At 35.0% G+C, this 20,406-nt stretch overlaps 2 protein-coding genes across 2 annotated transcripts in view; one reads left to right on the top strand and one right to left on the bottom strand.

The window, feature by feature from the left end:
* whrnb (whirlin b) overlaps window positions 1–20,406 on the top strand; it is a 280,302-nt gene that overhangs the window by 259,395 nt on the left and 501 nt on the right. Inside the window, exon 11 of the mRNA XM_030144436.1 lies at window positions 4,350–4,478. Coding sequence (XP_030000296.1) covers window positions 4,350–4,478 — 129 coding nt within the window. The remainder of the gene's footprint in view (window positions 1–4,349; window positions 4,479–20,406) is intronic.
* On the bottom strand, window positions 13,758–15,333 carry LOC115426367 (tripartite motif-containing protein 35-like). The gene has a single exon (XM_030144443.1). It carries the CDS (start codon window positions 15,331–15,333, stop codon window positions 13,903–13,905), a length of 1,431 nt encoding a protein of 476 aa, XP_030000303.1. The 3' UTR covers window positions 13,758–13,902.

The following is a 20,406-nucleotide window of genomic DNA, read 5'->3' as shown; positions in this document are numbered from 1 at the left end:
GCAGCACAGACCTGTCTGGGACTGACTTTAGTGATGAGTGGGGTTGGGTTTTTTGGGTTTTTTTTTGCCCACCGTGTGTGTGCACGTGAGTGACACAGACAGAGCGGAGCTAAAGGACAGACAATGTCAGACAGGGATTTGAACTAGCATCCAGGTAAAAACTGGAGAGTTTATCACCATGAAAAGGCCTTCCAAGCCCTGAACTGCACAGTTTAGAAGAGGAGAAAAGAGGAGGAGGAAAACTAATCCAATTACAGAGGTATGGAACCTGTTAGAATGTTAAAAAAAAAAAGTTTGATGTTACTAGCTACAGCTAGCTGAACTGAAATGACGCAAAGTTGGCTAATAATGGAACTGGAGCTGATTAAGAGATGAGATACCTGCTAAGGTGTGGTTTACTGATGAGGAACTGGGTTATATATATTTATAAGTGGTTTATATATGTTCCTATCTGCTTTAACTGCTGGCTGCTTTGTGCATCTCCTCTCACGCTTTGCACATTTTCACATTGTTTTCACGCAAGTTACGCTGAGTATGGATCACACACACACACACACACACACACACACCCAACCTGCTATAGGGAATTTATACATCATAATGAACATGTGTTTGTGTCTGTGCTCAGTCAATGAGCCGCCCTAACCCGACCCCCAAATAAAGTGTCCAGAGTAACCCACTGATTCACGCCTCACTAATTTCTTTGAATAGGATGGTGAGGAAGATAAAATATATCAAATAACTAAAACTAATACTAAAACTAAACTAAACTAAAACTAAGCATTCAGAAAAAAACAATAACTAATAAAAACTTGCAAACATGCTCTAAAAACTAATTAAAACTAACTGAATTAGAGAAAAAAAAGTCAAAACTAAATAAAACTAAACTATAATTAAAAATCCAAAACTATTATAACCTTGCTCAGATGTCTGTGGAAAAAAACAAGGTCTATTATAAGATAAGATAAGATATACTTTATTGATCTCCTGAGGGGGAAATTCAAATGCAGAGCAGCACAATACAATAAACAGAAACAGAAAAATAAAAAGAACATAAAAAATATGAAAAACTAATATGTTTAAGTGACTGAATGACATAAATAGTAATAATAAATTAAGTATTGAATGTGCAGTTGGTGATAGTCTATCAGTGCATTTTGAAATGTTTCCTATTGAGCAAACAGTTGAATTTTTATGAATATTTAATATAAATAATACATTCAGAACGTTCACCACAGGCACGTCAGGGGTTAAAGAAAGAGTTAAAAAAAAAACAAAACAGAAAAATGTTCTGTGAACGTGGAGTCGGCTGTTTTTACTCATGACCCTCATTAGGTTAAAGAACACTAAATAAACACTCCAAAACAGGAAGCGTTACATTAATAATGCAAGCGAGGCAGTTTATTTTAAGTCTCTAAGATGCAGCTGAATATTTAGTTTTCATAGCAGCAGTCGGGGATGTCTTCTTTTTTTTTTTTTTTTTTTCTCACAAACTGACAAAAAAAAAAGCACAGCTGATGTTGATGGAGATGATGAGGAAGAGTGTTTTTATGGACGATAATGGAAACAGTACTGAGGAGGTCCTGAAAGAACCATTAGCCCTGATCTCACACACATTAAGAATCACTTATTCTACACGTCTGCGCTGAGAATTTCACAGAAAGATGGACGTTTCTTACAACCTGACATTAAAAATAAGCACTAACGTAGTTTTGGCTTCCACCCCAGACTCATCAAAAAAAGATTCAATGTTCTATTGTGACTTTTTACTCCTATAATTGGTTTTCTCTGACCATTTCATGAGTTTATGGTTGGATTTGATTAAATATTAGTCTTTAAATGGGGAAGCAAACTACACTGAAGTGCTTGGAACAGGCTTAAACACAAATATGACTGATTTGTTAATGAGTTTGATCAAATTCAGCCTTAGTTTAATTATTTTTTTTTAGATATTTTCTAAATTATTTTGTAACATAAAGTTAACACTGTGACCAGCTGCCACATAAAAACCATTCTCCTACTATTTATTATATGGAAAATATTAGAATTTTTTGTGTTTTTTTTGCTTTTTTTGAACCATTAGCCCTGATTTCAGACACATTAAGAATCATTTATTCTACACGTCTGCACCCAGAATTTCACAGAAAGATGGACGTTTCTTACAACCTGACATTAAAAATAAGCTGTAACGTGTTTTTGGCTTCAACCCCAGACTCAATGAAAAGATTACATGTTCTATTGTGACTTTTAGGACGTTGTCACTCCTATAATTGATTTTCTTCTTATCATTTCATGAGTTTATGGTTAGGTTTGATGAAATATTATTCTTTAAATGGGAAAACAAACTACATTGAAGTGCTTGGAACAGGCTTAAACACAAATATGACTGATTTGTGAATGAGTTTGTTCAAATTCTGTCAAATTCAGCCTTAGTTTCAGTATTTTTTAGATATTTTCTTAAGTAATCAGTAGCATGAAGTTAACACTGTGACCTGCTGCCACATAAAAACCATCCTCCTACTATTTATTATATGGATTTTTTTTGTCTTTTTGTGCTGTTTTTTTTTTTTTTTTAATAAATCCTTCTGAATTCAAATAATTAAACCAGTATTTAAAAGGTTAGTATTGAGGAGGTCCTGAATGAACCATTAGCCCTGATCTCAGACATATTAAAAAATCATTTATTCTACATGTTTGCACTGAGAATTTCTTACAACCTGACATTAAAAATAAGCTCTAACGTGTTTTTGGCTTCAACCCCAGACTCATTAAAAAGATTAAATGTTCTATTATGACTTTTAGGATGTTTTCACTCCTATAATTGGTCTTCTCTGACCATTTCATGATTTTTTTTAGTTGAATTTGATTAAATATTATTCTTTAAATGGGAAAACAAACTACACTGAAGTGCTTGGAACAGGCTTAAACACAGATATGACTGATTTGTGAATGAGTTTGTTCAAATTCTGTCAAATTCAGCCTTAGTTTCAGTATTTTTTAGATATTTTCCAAAGTATTTAGTAGCATGAAGTTAACACTGTGACCTGCTGCCACATAAAAACCATCCTCCTACTATTTATTATATGGAAAATATTAGAATTTCTTTTTTTTTTTTTTTTTTTTTAACCATTAGCGCTGATTTCAGACACATTAAGAATCACTTATTCTTCACTTTTACACCGAGAATTCCACAGAAAGATGGATGTTTCTTACCTGACATTAAAAATAAGCTCTAACATGGTTTTGGCTTCAACCGCAGACTCATCGAAAAAAGATTCAATGTTCTATTGTGACTTTTCATTCCTATAATTGGTTTTCTCTGACCATTTCATGAGTTTATTTTTAGATTTGATTCAATATTAGTCTTTAGACTCTCATGGACTCAAACGTTGATTTTAAATGTACCGTTTTGTCTGTTTGTTTGATTGTTTATATGGTTCTTTTTTGTATATATAGCCAAAAATTTCAATAATATTGAAAAAAAAATAGATAAATAGAAAATATTAGTCTTGAAATGGGAAAACAAACTACATTGAAGTGCTTGGAACAGGCTTAAACACAAATATGACTTTTTTGTTAATGAGTTTGATCAAATTCTGTCAAATTCAGTCTTAGTTTCAGTATTTTTTTTAGGTATTTTCTTAAGTAATCAGTAGCATGAAGTTAACACTGTGACCTGCTGCCACATAAAGACCATCCTCCTACTGTTTATTATGTGGATTTTTTTTTTTTTTTTTTGATAAATCCTTGAGAATTCAATAATTAAACCAGTATTTAAAAGGTTAAAATCCTGAAAACTGTTGAATGTTTGCTAGTTTTGAGCAGGGCTGAAGTTGTTTTTGTTTTAGCCCTGATTTCACACACATTAAGAATCACTTATTCTATTGATCACTGATAGAAGTCATATATGGACTTTGATTGAATTAGTTGAGTTCTCCTTTTATTGGCAGATTGATCTCCTGCACACAGACCATGGGACTCTAACATAGAACAGAACCTGACAACCTCACAAATTCAACTTCGTATTGATTAATGTTAGAACATGCCGGTGACATACAGGGACATTGGTTTTATTTTTTCTTCTTTGGGGACAGAACCTCACCCCGTTAGTTGTGATAAGCCCAAATAACCTGATTAAACCTGCTCTAAAATCTCTGTCTATAAGCTGTAGTTGATTGGCTGTTCTTTCGCAGCACATGCTTGGATGGAATTAATTAACTTACACTTTTATCGTCCTTCTTCATCCTCAGTCCAGGGTTTTCAATCAGCAAAAGGGAAACTATTTGGAGGTTGCTGGAGAGAGTTCAGGAGCTGATTTTTTTGTCATTTCCTCTTTTATCTGATACTAGAACGTGTCTCCGGTGCCCATGCCCGCCGCCATCCTGGTACGAGTGGTGAAAAACGCCAACACCCTCGGCATCGCTATAGAGGGAGGAGCCAACACACGCCAACCGCTACCACGAATAGTGACGATACAGGTAAGAAACACCGGTCCCAGAGGGTGTGCTGTGTTCTGGAGCTGTCACCATATATAAATACATATGCAAATTAACATCGCTCTCACTGTGTTTATGAATGAACATGTTAAAATCACAATACAACCACCGTTAAAGTAAACAAACGAAGCAAATTATCAACAGAAAACAACCAAAATAAAAAAAGGAAATTTATCCTGATGTGCAAAAGTGATACTTAATCCAATTTTAATGCTATTTACATCAACTGAAAAGGGGTGGGAAGAAGTAAACACTTATTTAATTCCAAAACTTTTCCCTAAATCATGTATTACAACATGTCAAGTACATAGTTGATCAGCAAAACAATCACCATCTCATCAGAAGAAAAACAAGATGACAAAAATAATCATAGCAACAACTATAATTAAGTAAATAAATTAATTACCACAACAAAATTATTCTTATTAGTACTTTCCTTTTTTTCTCCCTCACATCCAAAAAACATTAACAGTAGAAAACCCACCGATACTGAACATTTTCGTCCCATATCTCAACAACCTCATTTCCATATAGAGGTTCTCCTAATATTAATGTTTCTATTAACATCTCCTCCAAAACAACATGCATAGAAATAATTTATATATCACTTATTAGTAGGGATGGGAATCGATAAGAATTTAACGATTCCGATTCCATTATCGATTTTGCTTATCGCTCTGATTCTCTTATCGATTCTCATTGGGTGAGGGAATAAAAGAGTCCAAATGGGTGTGTTTGCATTAACTGTCTTTTATATTTCCATCTCTGCAAAGAAAATATTACATATACAGTATGTACAAATAATAAGAACAGATGACATTGGGCCTGGTTCAAGGTGTGGGGGGGTGGGGGGGTGAAACTTTAGACGCTTTACTATTTCCTCTATTGACGTGACTCTGCTCGTCTCTCGTTGTTGTGCACCTCATTTCCTTTCCCCTACCTTCAGAAACTTGTCTTTGAGGGGGTACAACATTTATTGCCTGCACCGGAACCGGACCTGGGCCTGGTGTTCACTCTACCGCTACATTCACAAGTGTCGCTCAGTATCGTATCAAATACGTGACATTCCTGTAAATGAATCACATGCTGTGGACAAATGTTTGAGCAGATTGGAGGGATTCCACCCTTCTGAAGAAAATGGAAGCTTTGACAGTGTTCCAGTGGACCTGGTGTCATCTGTTTAGACCGTTTCTGCCTAAACACCATGTTGGCTACGTTCTGACCAAAACACTGCAGCATACGTGTGACATCACTGCGCGTGCGCAACAAAGGCGGAATCGATAAGCAGAATTGTTAAGCAGGCAGGCAAACGATTCCAAGGAATCGAGCTACTGGAATCCAGTTCTCAAAAAGAACTGGTTCTCAATTCCCATCCCTACTTATTAGTGCTGTTTTGTGTAGAAGACGTTTGTTTTTTCTGTGGTGAGTTTTAAGATTTACAGAGCCTCTGGTCAGTCCCTGAAAGCAGCATGCTGAGGCATAATATTGTTAAATTACACTTATTTTTTTCTTAATAAATTTAAGGTTGTTCATGATATTCACATTTTTTTCATAAAAAATATTTCATCAGTAAATGTTACTTTTTTCATTGTTAAACAAGAGAAAAATGGAAGTTGACATTATTTATTTATTATTGTATTATTATTTTTCTGGTCCAGCCCACTTCAGATCACTTGGGGCTGAATGTGAAACCTGATCTAAATTGACTTTGACACCCCTACTGTAGAGGTTACATTTAATATTATCTTGCACTTGTTTCTGTACAGGCACTGTTCCGTAATCTGCATAAAAAACTCTTCATGCTGATGTTTCTCACATTTTGTCAAGACCGACTTGGTACAAAGAGACCAAAGTGGTGCATTTCCATAACACAAGTGTTTTATATTGGGCTGAGGCAGCCAGGCGATAACATCAGCTAATCACTGCCGGAGTTACAGCCTCGGTCACCTCAGCAGCCCCCCCCCACCCCACCCTCGAACCCCCCCATCCTCTACAATCAGACCCCTCTTTATGAGGAGGGCATCAGTGAGGAATTTTTGGTGCGACTGTGCTGTGATTTCCATAACAATGCCTCCTTTCACCCGTGACCGTGAATCTCAGGACAGTAGATGACATTGAACGTCAGTCAGTATGCTAATGCTAACCACGCTCACAGTCATTTAGCGCCTTGTCAAACACACTGTCCCCTATAATCAGCATGACATTGCACATTTAGCCAATTATATTCCTATGATATGAATAGGCTGTAATCTAATAACACTCACTCAACTCTGAACGGCTCCTCAGTCATTTTAATCAGTGGTGTTTAAGAGGCCGAGGGAGTTTAGAATAAGTTCATATTTTAACATTATTATTTCACCTCTGATAGCAGCCATTTTCAATCAACTCGGCCGGTGGCAAAGAAGGAGCCCTTACAATATACACCAGTGTTTTCCACCTTTGGGTCGGGACCCCACCAAGGTTATAATAGTTTTGGATTTTTCATTATAGTTGAGTTTTATTTAGTTTTGACATTTTTTTTCTCCAATGCTGCGTTTCCACTATGTAGAACCGGCTCGACTCAACTTGGCTCGACTCAGCTCGGGTACCAGGTCCTATTCCTGGAGAACGTTTCCATTACAGGATTCTACCGACTTGACAGTACCTGGACGTCATAGCGATGCAGCGCGTTACTTCCGTGTTGTCTGCTCAGAGTTGCTGATAAACTCGCTTGTTGCATGTTGTCTCGTCAAGCTCATGCTGAATTTTTACGTCGGCCACCAAAGGCTGAATCTCGACCGACTGTGGTGTAGTTTTGTGGCCTGTCATCATGTGGATTAGCCTACTGCTATATTTACTGTAAACTTCTGCATCTGTTTTTTGTAAAATGGCGGGTCACTGAGACGACTCTCTGACCAATCAGTGGTCTGCAGTGTTTACACGTCACGTTTTAGTATCTGGTCCCCAGTCCTGGAACCTTGACGGAGGTGATACCAAAAAACTAGTACCGGGTACCAGATTCCAGGTCCTTTTTCGTAATGGAAACGCAAAAAGGCTGAGTCGAGTCGAACTGAGCCTGTACCACGTAGTGGAAACATGGCATAATTCAGTTAGTTTTAATTAGTTTTTAGAGCAGGTTTGCTAGTTTTTAGCTTACCAGCTGACAGGCTGTAAGCTACTGTCGTCATGTGGCGTCCGTCAGCGTTGTCTGTTGTCATCTGTTGTCGTTGTCTGTCGTCTGTTACAAAAATTTCAATCGTCTTCTTCTCCGAAACTACAATTCTGATTGACTTCAAACTTGGTATACAGCTTCTTTATGATGATGTCAACAAAAGTTAGTGAAATTATTTGGCTCCAGATCTGATTCTGGATTTGGTGCCACTTTGAAAAATTTCCCCATTATAAGAGATAGGAAGTGGATCGATGCAATAACTCAGTAAATATAAACAATATCAAGTTAAAATTTCTACAGTCCAGCCCTGATGGGGAGATGACCAAAACATAATGTCCACATGCTGATCAGGATCTTCTTCTGGATCCAGGAACTTATGGAAAATTTAACATGGGCTCTTATGGGGAAAAAATTTCAGTCATCTTTTTCTCCCAAACTCCAGTTCTGATTGACTTCAGACTTGGTATACAGCTTCTGTATGATGATGTCAACACAAGGTATTGAAGTTATTTTAATCTGGATCTGATTCTGGATTTGATGCGACTTTGAAAAATTTTCCCATTATAAGAGATAGGAAGTGGATTGAATCAGTAAGTATCAATGATATTAAGTTGGAATTTGAATTTTGTACAGATCTGATTGGAATATGACCAAAACATGGGCTATTTCTGTAATATCATAAATACACATAACTGGGTGATAATAAATGGCATCTGGATACATTTCCCAAAGCTTTTAATTTGGCCGGTAAGCTACAGGGCCATTGGTCCTATTTTTCATTATAGTTTAGTTTTATTTAGTTTTAACCTTTTTTTTTTCTCTAATTCAGTTAGTTTTAATTCGTTTTTAGAGCAGGTTTGCTAGTTTTTATTAGTTTTCGTTATTTTCTAAATGCTTAGTTTTAGTTTCGTTTTAGTTTCTCTATATCTTTTCTCTTCTTCTCCGTCGTATTCAAATAAATCTCATACAGGACTCTAGTTCTTTCTCCCAACTTTAGTCTCCACGTTTCCAGGTAGAGTGGAGACCAGAAGACGACTCTAAACAACAAGTGACAAGAAGTGACGGACCCGTTAAGTGTCGTATGGTGCTGCTAGCTAAAATTGCCCGAGGGAAATAAATTGATTTCATATCAATCCGACACTGACAAAGACAAAAACGAAAACAAAGGGAATTTTGTCCATCATTTTTTGGTTAGTTTTGTAAGCGCACAATATAGTTTCAGTTAGTTATCTTTTTTTTTTTTTATGTAATTATAGTCTATTTATTTCCGTTAATGAAAATGTTTTTACAATTCTAGTTTTCGTCATTTCGTTAGTTTTCGTTAACGATAATAACTTTGCCTTGTATTCGACTGCAGAAGCTTTAACAAAAACCAGCCTTTATTTCTGAATGCCTGATTGCTGTCCTGACTCCATCCGACTCATGGCAGTATTTCCTACCTTCAGTTCTGACACTTCTGTACCCGTCCCCTCGGCGGTGAAGGTCCATGTTGCCAACGCGCCCTTCTGTGCTTGGTCGGAGCCATTTGGAGCCGAAACGTCATTTTTCCCACTGTCCTCGACATTTACTTCACCCCTCCAGACTTTCCACAACACATGGCCACTTTCCATTTAAAGCGAAGCCGGTGCAAATAAACAAACACCTCTGTGAATACTTATTTTCCTCCTCTGTGTTGTGTGATCAAGCACCTTTACCCAACAGCTGGTCAGGCCTGTCTGCCTTTTGTCGCCTACACACACTGTCAGCGTTGACAGGTGGTTTGACGCTTGACCAAAAACTGTCGGTGCATGGGTGCCAGGAGAAAACAAAGGCCGCCTTTGGAAATCAAGAATGACGTTGGCAGAAGCTGTTCCAGTTTTTTCTGCACCAACACAAAGATCCTTCTGACAATTGACTCATCACCGTCCAGCGTTTCCTTTTCTTTGTAAATATGCTGCGGTAATGTTCAGTATGAATGGAACTGAAGTGTTTAACCCAAAAGGATCCAATGGGACTTTCATGGCAGTTCCCAAATGAGTTTTTCTCTCTATTTAATCTTTCTGAAGTGATTTATCACCATTTATTATAATATTATACTCTGAATTTAGCATTTTTTCTGGTGAAGATCATTTATTTTTCTACGTTTAATTGACGGATCATGTCAGTGTTCAAGTAAAGTAAGTAAAGTCAAAGGTCATTATATCAAAATAGGAAAAAAAACTGAAGAAAAATATTTGAATGAAATCTGATATAGAACATCAGAAAATTAGTGCAATAAATGTCATATTGTTTGAACAACAGGGTGTGTGCCAAAATAGTCTTGAATCAATAAAATGAGGGAATTAACCAAGAGAAATAAGAAAAAATTATCCCTAAAAGGTTTAAAAATGAAAATTAAGTGAAGAAAATAAGCATTAAATCAGCAAAATGAACAAAAATGAAGGAATTAACCAAGAGAAATAATAAAAAACAAGAAAACACTCAGAGAGCGCAGACCTCCACCAAGACAGATCTGTGTCCCCGCCCCCTGATCACCACCAAAATTTAATAATTTCTTCCTTGTGCCAGTATCAACATTTCCTGAAAATTTCCTGAAAATCTGTCCATAACTTTTTAGTTATCTTGCAAACAAACACACACGCACGCAAACACACAAAACAAAGCGATCACAATACCTCCTGGCAGAGGTAACAAGAAAATAAAGAAAAATGAAAATAAAATGAAGAAAATAAGCATCAAATCAGAAAGAAAGAACAAAAATTAAGGAATCAAACAAGAAAATTAAGAAAAAAATGACCCCATTTTGTGTACAGCACTTTGTGATTTTTATCTGTGAAAAGCACTTTATAAATAAACTTTACTCACTTACTTACTTACTTATTAAAATTCAATGAAGAAATAAGCATTAAATCTGAAAAAAAGAACAAAAATGAAGAAATTAACCGAGACAATTAAGAAAAAATAATCAAGAAAATAAGGAAAATAAAATGAAGAAAATAAGTATTAAATCAGAAAAAACAAAAACAGGAAAAGCAATCGGAGAGTGCAGACCTCCACCAAGACAGATCTGCCCCCCATCACCACCAAAATTTAATCATTTCTTCTTTGTGCCAGTATCAGCATTTCCTGAAAATTTCATGAAAATCCGTCAGTAACTTTTTGAGTAATCTTGCTAACAAACAAACACACACGCACACAAACACACAAATCAAAGTGATCACAGTACCTCCTGGCAGAGGTAATGATTTCACAGGCTTTATAGTTTATTGCGAGGGTTTTGACCAGAGCATGATACAGTGACAGGAATGGAAATAAAATTGTTATACAGACAGATGCTTTGTGATAAACATTAACGGAAAAAAAATGAATTTGTTGAGTGAATTGGGGGAAATTGTGGTGCTTTGTTTTTGTGTTGTTGATGACCCCAGGAAGAGTAGCTGCTGTGGTATGCAGCGGCTAATGGGGATCAAACTAATAAACTTAAACTTAAACTTACTTGCTGTTTAGTCAAATCTACAGCTGATATGTGACACTAACATACACCTTGACTCAACTTTTCACAAAACCATACTTTTCATTTCAATATATATTCACTCTGTTCCTGTAGACACTGAATGAAAAAAACTGTTTCGGCCTGTTTCTCTGTAAGGAAATGATGCAAAAAAAAAAAAAAAAAAAAAGATGATGATAGAAATAAAATAATGAAATCATCCATGATGTTGAGATTGATAAATATATAGGAATAACCTTAGAGTCAAACCTGCATTTTGATAAATAATTGAAAATATCTGCAAAAAATCTGATGTAAATTCTCTATATTTATGACAAAGCATCTGTCTTTATAACACAGTTTTACTTCCATTCCTGTCACTGTATCATGTTCTGGTCAAAAGCTTCACAATAAACTATAAAACCTGTTAAATCATTAAAAAATCTGACAATAAAACATATGTACAAAAACCGCTGCAAAAGCATCATTGTCACATCTTAAACACAATACATTTACCTTGTAAAGCGCCATAAATAATTCAGACTTAATTCTTGGTTTTAACATCTACATGTTCTTCACTGAATGAATTTATTTCACATTATCATAGTTGAACAGAGTCAGTTCATGGGACTCATTCAGTGGTAACTGCCATATTATTGGTTAAAAACACAGCATATTTTAATGTTTTTCATAGAGGTGTTAAACTGAGGCTGAAACTGAACTAATGCTGTTCTCACATGATTATTTGTTATAGATTGTAGTGTTTTATTATCTGTATTGTATTGTTTTTACTTCTTTAATCAAAAGCCTCCAGTGGACAGGTTTAGTAAATTATTTTTTCTCTGTGCAAACACTGAAAACAGTTCATCTGATTCTTATTCATATTGTATGTATCAGTTCCACTGTTACTGTTATGTCCATGTCAAATATATGAATGTAAATCTTATCATTATGTTGAATTTCAGAGTCAGTGTAAACAGATGCTTTATTTCCAGTTTTTATTTTCACTTGATCACATTCTCAGAGGCTCAAATGTTTACAGACGCCAGGTTCACTGAGTGTCTAAACACACTGGAAGGTTCTGGAAATTCAAATCCCAGTTTGATCCTTTTATTACATAAATGAGACGCACATGACAATAAATCAACGTTCACCTAAAACTTAAATATGTTCTATTTGTTTGTACTTTGTAAATAGGAACATTGAGTTTTAAATCTTGTCTCCAGTTTTGCCAATAATCTCCCAGATGCTGATCTTTAAACATCTGTTCCATCCTGACATGTTTCAGACCTTCTACAAATCCTTCATCTGCAGATTCTTTTCTGTTAACTCAGCATTTAATGACTTTAAATTTAAAATTGTGTCAAATGAGACAAACAGATAAAACACAACACAAACATTCCACTTTTATCCATTTATTACATCAATGACACACACACGACAATAAATCCCCGTTCACCTTAAACTTATAAATGTAAATAAACTGTACATGGGACAAAGTCTGCAGTTACTGAAATATATCAAATGTTTCTGTGATGTTCTTCTCAGACTTGTGAATGAAACTAATCCGGTGCAGATTTTCTGAAGCAGGAAACAGACGAAACTGTGGAAAATAACATGGGATTGTTTGAATTCAAACACATGAAGTTTCAACCTTTAACCTTTACAAAGAACCAGGACGTGGATTTTGTCTCCAAAAATGAATCCCAGTGAGTCAAACGTCTGATTGAACTGTTTTTAAAAGCTGTGAATCTGAAAGTAAAAGGTGTAAAAACTCCTCAGTTTCCTCTGTTTCTGTTCATGTAAATCTCAGCACCTGATAGAAAATGAGTGCAGATAAATCCAGCAGAACATTATTTCTATTAAAAGGAAGAAGAACAGAGTGATAAGTCGGGTCCAAAGAGCAGAAGAATCAGTATCTGAACCCATATTACAACCAGAACCATGAATTCACCTACATTTACTTCAATACACCTGTCCTTTAACGTCTGTTCACATCATCATATCATTACCTCCGCCAAGGAGGTTATGTTTTTGCCAGGGTTTGTTTGTCTGTTTGTTTGTCTGTTTGTTTGTTTGTCTGTCCGTTAGTGTGCAACATAACTCAAAAAGTTATGGACAGATTTGGATGAAATTTTCAGGGTTTGTTGGAAATGGGATAAGGAAGAAATGATTAAATTTTGGTGGTGATCGGGGGTGGGGAGGCCCACGGGGGGGGGGGGGGGGGGGGGGGCACTGAGCAGCCTTGGTGGAGGTCTGCGCTCTCCGAGTGCTTCTAGTTTAATATTGATTCAAACTAAACCATCAGTTTCACATTAATAATCATTCTATAGTTGAATCTGACTGACAAAACCTGCAGGTTAAAATATGAATAACATGAATAAAACTAGAAAAGCAGACCTCTGCCAAAGCAGATCAGATGCCCCCCCCCCAATCCCCACCAAAATTAATCATTTGTTCCTTGTGCCAGAATCAACATTGCCTGAAAATTTCATCAAAATCCTTCCATAACTTTGACTTATCTTGTTAACAGACAGACAAACAGACCCTGATGAAAACATGACCTCCTGTTCCTTGGTGGAGGTAATGAGACAAAGTGACTTTCATTTCATCTGATCAATAAAAACATAATATTTTTCATATAATTAACATATAAATCACCTCAGTGTTCACTGTTTGTTCCATTCTACTCAGTTAAACAGGTTTTATACATTTCACATCTACATGTATTAATATGACTGGTTTTGGAAAAATTAAAACACAATCTATCGTTCACATTTTCATTTCTACGTAAACAACAGAGAAATCTTCCTCTGACACATTTTAATATCAGTGGTTTTAGCATCACCAGCTTCTCCTATATAAAAGTAAGGGTAGAGTTTCTCAGTGAAAGTGTCTGTGTAGGTGTAGATGTGAGTCTTGTCTTCAGCGTTGTAGAAGGACACCTCCCCCCTGTCATAGTCCAGTTCAACTCTGATCCTCTGTGGACTCGTCTGCACTGTCACAGTCCGACCAGCACCATTAGTGTATTCTCCACTGCAATGACGTAAACACCAGATTCCATATTCTGGTGAAGCAAATGCCTCTCCCTTCCTGTCAGCTGACTCTTTAACCAAACCGATGTTCCATTCAGGATGGTCTCCCACCTCCACGTCCCAGCTGTGTTTCCCTGAGTTGAAGCCCTCAGAGCCATAAACATTGCCATAGATAATGTTTCTCTCTGGATTATCAGGAATATGCTGATAAATAGTGTCTCCACGTCTCACACTGGTCAGATCATCAGACAGATGGAGGCATCCATGTGCAGTGTTTGGGTCCAGGATGACGGGGCTGAAGTGGACCTTGTCCCTCATCTTGTCCCAGACTCTGAAGGACAGGTTGCCCAGGTGTTTGTCCACATGGATCAGTGCTCCTGAGATCAGCTGTGGCTCTGACACTGAGCACTGGGCTCTGGCTCTGCTCTGAGTGTCTTTACAACTGATGAGGAATGGAGCGCTGGCTTTCTGCAGCTCTTCTTCAACAGCACAGATACTGTCTGACACAGAGGACATCTGCTCCTCAATCCTCTTCATCTCTCTGATCACACTCCTCCTCTTCTGCTCCTCTTCCTCCCTCAGAGCTGCCAGTCTGGACTCCTCTTCCTCTTTCAGGAACTGCTGGAGTTTGTTGAACTCTGTTCTGATCTGATTCTCTGTGAACAAAACCTGTTTCTCTAAGTGTTGGATTATTGCATCGTATGTTTTCTGTGTTTGCTTGTATTTCTTCTTCTTGTTCTTTAGAGACTCTAAGTCAGATTTCAGCTGATCCTTCATTTCAGTAACTGCTTTTCCTACAGGAACCACAGTGTGTTCACGATCATGAGGAAAATCACAGATAGAACACACAGGTCTCTTTTCATCTTTACAGAACAGTTTAAGTTCTTCTTGATGTTTTGTGCAGACCACCTTCTTTTCTCTTCTTTCTGTCTCAGATGATCCAACTTTCAGTCTCCCAGCAAATGAATCAGCCAGTTCTTTCAGACTGAAGTTCACAAGTGGTTCGAATTTAGAAGATTTTCTTTTACAAATGGGACAGCTTTTGTTCTTAGTTTGTTCCCAGAATTCCTTCAGGCAGTTTGAACAGAAGCTGTGGTTACAGCTCAGAGACATAGGGTCTCTGAACGTCTCTGAACACACATGACAACTCAGGAAATGTTCAAAAAGAGCTCTCTCAGCCATTTTCTCTGATATGTGAATTATCCTTTAACACACGGACTCACCAAACCTCTCTCCATTTGAATTTACAGTAAAATCCTCCTGGTCTGTGTTTGTCGATCCAACACCCTGTAATGATTCCTCAGCTCTGTTCAGGAATGACACGATTACTTTATTACACCTCCTCCTCACATTGACCTGTAAATCATTAACACATGAAATCTTAACTGCAGCCTGAGTGACAGTAAAGAAGATAAAACTTTGTGTTAAAACTGAAACTGCTTCTTCATCTGCTTCACATTTGTTCCTAAACGTGGCTGAAAACTGTGTGAAGGTTCTTCTTCATCATTCTGAAGTCCAGACCTGCAGAGGGATTCTCACCGGTGACATCACTGAGTGGTTTGGAAACACCACTAATGGATAAAATGAATGTATTCTATTGTTTTAATCACTCAACAAAGACGACACAGTGTCAGTTAAACAAAAATACAACCAATGAACTGACTCTGTTCAACTACTGATAATGGGAAACACATTCATTCAGTAAAGAACAACATGTAGATGTTAAAAACAAGAATTAAGTCTGAATTATTTATGACACTTTAGAAGGTCAGTGTATTGTGTTTCTTTAAAATGCAGCAAAACTATTGCTTGAATTCATACCAAATTGGGTTTATAGATTGCCAGTGACCCAGAATAGATGTCATTACATTTTTGGAAAAGTAGGTCAAAATTCAAATTTTTTGTAATTTTTTAACATTTTCCCATTTACTTATAATAGGTGAAATATCTGCTAGGGGCGGGGTTTATTGCACCTGGCACCACTTGTTTAATGATTTAACAGGCTTTATAGTTTATTGCGAGGCTTTTGACCAGAACATGATACAGTGATGTGAATGGAAATAAAACTATGTTATAAAGACAGATGCTTTGTGATAAACATTAATGGAAAAAATTAATTTATCCAGTGCAGCTCCAAGACGAAAGGACTTTTTTTGCATTGGATAAAATTATTTCATCCAATAAATTTATCCAATGTAGTTTGGGTAAAATGGCAGCAAAACATGATCCTGACCTTTAACTGTAACTTATTTCTTCAGAACCTGTTCTCCATTGTAAACTGAGGTCAAAGGTCATCTGATCAGCCTGTTTATTACTATCATATAGTATCATTGTGTCCTGTTTTGTCAAATCTACAGCTGATATCTGACACTAACATACACCTTGACTCAGCTTTTCACAAATCCATACTTTTCCTTTCTATATATATATTCACTCTGTCCCAGTAGACACTGGATGAAAAAAACTGTTTCTGTCGGTTTGTCTGTAAGGAAACGCTGCAAAAAATGAAAAAAACTGATGGTAGAAATAAAAAATAGATCATCAATTAGGTTGACAATGATAACAAGGAAAACACTCAGACAGCGCAGACCTCTGCCAAGACAGATCTGCCCCCCCACCAAGAAACAAGAGAATTAAGAAAAAATGACCCCATTTTGTGTACAGCACTTTGTGATTTTTATCTGTGAAAAGCGCTTTATGAATAAACGTTACTTACTTACTAAAATTCAATGAAGTAAACAAGAAAAGCAATCAGAGAGCGCAGACCTCTGCCAAGACAGATCTGCCCCCCCGATCACCACCAAAATTTAATCATTTCTTTCTTGTGTCAGTATCAACATTTCCTGAAAATTTCATGAAAATCCATCCATAACTTTTTGAGTTATCTTGCTAACAGACAAACAAACAAACACACACACGCACACAAAGCAAATTGATCACAATACCTCCTGGCGGAGGTAATAAGCATTAAATCAGCAAAATGAAGAAAAATGAAGGAATTTACTGAGACAATTAAGAAAAAACAATCAAGAAAATATAGAAAAATGAAAATACAATGAAGAAAATAAGCATTAAATCACAAAAAAAAAGGAATTAAACAAGAGAATTAAGAGAAAATTATCAAGAAAATAAATGCAAATGAAAATACAATAAAGAAAATAAGAATTAAATCAACAAAATGAACAAAAATAAAGGAATTAACCTAGAGAATTAAGATAAGAATTATCAAGAAAATTGTTATAAATGAAAATTCAATGAAGAAAATAACCATTAAATGAGCAAAATGAACAAAAATGAAGGAATTAACTGAGACAATTAAGAAAAAAATAACCAAGAAAATCAATTAAAATGAAATTAAAATGAAGACAGTAAGCATTAAATTAACAAAATGAACAAAAATGATGGAATTAACCCAGAGAATTAAGAAAAAACAATCAAGAAAATAAAAAATTAAAATAAAATAAAGAAAATAAGCATTAAATTAGCAAAATAAAAAAAATTAAGCAATTAATCAAGAGAAATAATAAAAAATAATCAACAAAAGAAAGAAAAATGGAAATAAAATGGAGAAAATAAGCATTAAATCAGAAAAAGAATGAAAATGAAGGAATTAACTGAGACAATTAAGAAAAAACAATCAAGAAAATAAAGAAAAATGAAAATACAATGAAGAAAATAAGCATTAAATCAGAAAAAAGAACAAAAATTAAGGAATTAAGCAAGGGAATTAAGAGAAAATTATCAAGTAAATAGATAAAAATGAAAATACAATAAAGAAAATAAGCATTAAATCAACAAATTGAACAAAAATAAAGGAATTAACCTAGAGAATTAAGATAAGAATTATCAAGAAAATTATTATAAATTAAAATTCAATGAAGAAAATAAGCATTAAATGAGCAAAATGAACAAAAATGAAAGAATTAACCGAGACAATTAAGAAAAAAATAACCAAGAAAATCAATTAAAATGAAATTAAAATGAAGAAAATAAGCATTAAATTAACAAAATGAACAAAAATGAAGGAATTAACCGAGACAATTAAGAAAAAAATAACCAAGAAAATCAATTAAAATGAAATTAAAATGAAGAAAATAAGCATTAAATTAACAAAATGAACAAAAATGAAGGAATTAACCAAGACAATTAAGAAAAAAATAACCAAGAAAATCAATTAAAATTAAAATTAAATCAAAATGAAGAAAATAAGCATTAAATTAACAAAATGAACACAAATGAAGGCATTAATCAAGAAATTTAAGGAAATTATCACACTAAATTCTACCACTTTGGTTTATCGAAGCTGTTTTTTCCCTGAAACTTTCATTTTTCCTGCTGTTCGTCCTTCACATATATCAGATTGGATCTAAGTACAGACATAAATGCATATGTATTTTAGACCAGGACTTTTACACAGAACTGTACAGATGAATTTAACGCTGAAGGACACAGTCTTGGTCACTGTTCGTTATTATCATTATTAGCAGACTGTGTATTGAAGGTGAATCTTTGCTTTTGCTGCTGTAGGTGTTTTTCCTTTAACTCTGGGCTGTTGTTTTTTTAGTCCACGGTGCATTTTCATCTCTTGTGCTGCAGGTCACTGTGATCTGCTGCATTGGAGGTGGAAGTGGTGGATTATTAATGATGGGTGTAAAGGCACACAGCGTCTGCTTCATTCCCTCAGTCAGAGTTAGCTGAAGCTGAAGCTAAATGCGTCATTAATGCCTCCGTGTCCTGCAGTGATGCTTTAACCTGCCACTCTGTAATTGAATGTCACAGCAATTAAACATGTCCTGTAAGTCCAGAGCGGGGGACGGATTAACCCGGCCTCTGTTTATCTGCTCCGACAAGAACAAATGTCATCTAACACAGTCTGCAGACACTTTCTGCAACTGCTGCTGTGAATTACAGCCTCGTTTCTTATATAGGCACCAAAATGTTTTACAGAAAATGTTCAGTTTTGATTGTAAAAAAGATGTGTGAAGGAAAATGAAGGAATTTACCAAGAGAAATAAGAGAAAATAATCAAGAAAATTAATAAAACTGAAAATTTAATGAAGAAAATTAGCATTAAATCAGAAAAAAGCACAAAAAATAAGGAATTAACCAAGAGAATTAAGAAAACACAATCAAGAAAATAAATAAAAATGAAAATTCAATGAAGAAAATACGCATCAAATCAACAAAATGAACAAAAATGAAGGAATTAACCAAGAGAAATAAGAACGACTAATCAAGAAAATGGATAAAAATGAAAATTCAGTAAAGAAAATATGTATTAAATTAGCAAAATGAACAAAAATGGAGGTAAAAAAGAGAAATCTGAAATGAGTGAAAATGAAATTTCAATGAAGAAAATATGCATCGAATAAGCAAAATGAACAAAAATGAAGGAATTAACCAAGAGAAATAACAAAAAAAAATCCACAAAATGAGTAAAAATGAAAATTCAATGAAGAAAATATGCATCAAATCAACAAAATGAATAAAAATGAAGGAATTAACCAAGAGAAATCAGAAAAAAATGATCAAGAAAATAAATAAAAATGAAAATTCAATGAAGAAGATATGCATCAAATCAACAAAATGAATAAAAATGAAGGAATTAACCAAGAGAAATAAGAAAAAACAATCAAAAAAATGAGTAAAAATGAAAATTCAATGAAGAAAATATGCATCAAATCGGCAAAATGAACAAAAATGAAGGAATTAACCAAGAGAAATCAGAAAAAAATGATCAAGAAAATAAATAAAAATGAAAATTCAATGAAGAAGATATGCATCAAATCAACAAAATGAATAAAAAATGAAGGAATTAACCAAGAGAAATAAGAAAAAACAATCAAAAAAAATGAGAAAAAATGAAAATTCAATGAAGAAAATATGCATCAAATCGGCAAAATGAACAAAAATGAAGGAATTAACCAAGAGAAATCAGAAAAAAATGATCAAGAAAATAAATAAAAATGAAAATTCAATGAAGAAAATACACATCAAATCAACAAGATGAACAAAAGTGAAGGAATTAACCAAGAAAAGTAAGAAAAAATAATCAAGAAAATGAATAAACATTTAAGAAAACAAGCATTAAATCAACAAAACAAAGAGGAGACACTTTCTTCAACTGCTGTTTTAATTATCTCCTCATTTCTTATCTTTAAGTTCAGATGTGGCAGTTACACTTTCTGTTGTAGGAATTACTCTTCGCTTTCACTCTCGAACTGTATGTGGAAGTGACCAAAAATAGTCACTTGT

The sequence above is a fragment of the Sphaeramia orbicularis genome, chromosome 9 (genome assembly GCF_902148855.1).
Source record: "Sphaeramia orbicularis chromosome 9, fSphaOr1.1, whole genome shotgun sequence".
NCBI lineage: Eukaryota > Metazoa > Chordata > Actinopteri > Kurtiformes > Apogonidae > Sphaeramia > Sphaeramia orbicularis.
This window is presented reverse-complemented; position numbering and strand designations above follow the sequence as displayed.

Coding starts and splice junctions, on each gene's coding strand:
- LOC115426367 (XM_030144443.1), bottom strand. CDS start 15,333: ATGGCTGAGAGAGCTCTTTTTGAACATTTCCTGAGTTGTCATGTGTGT.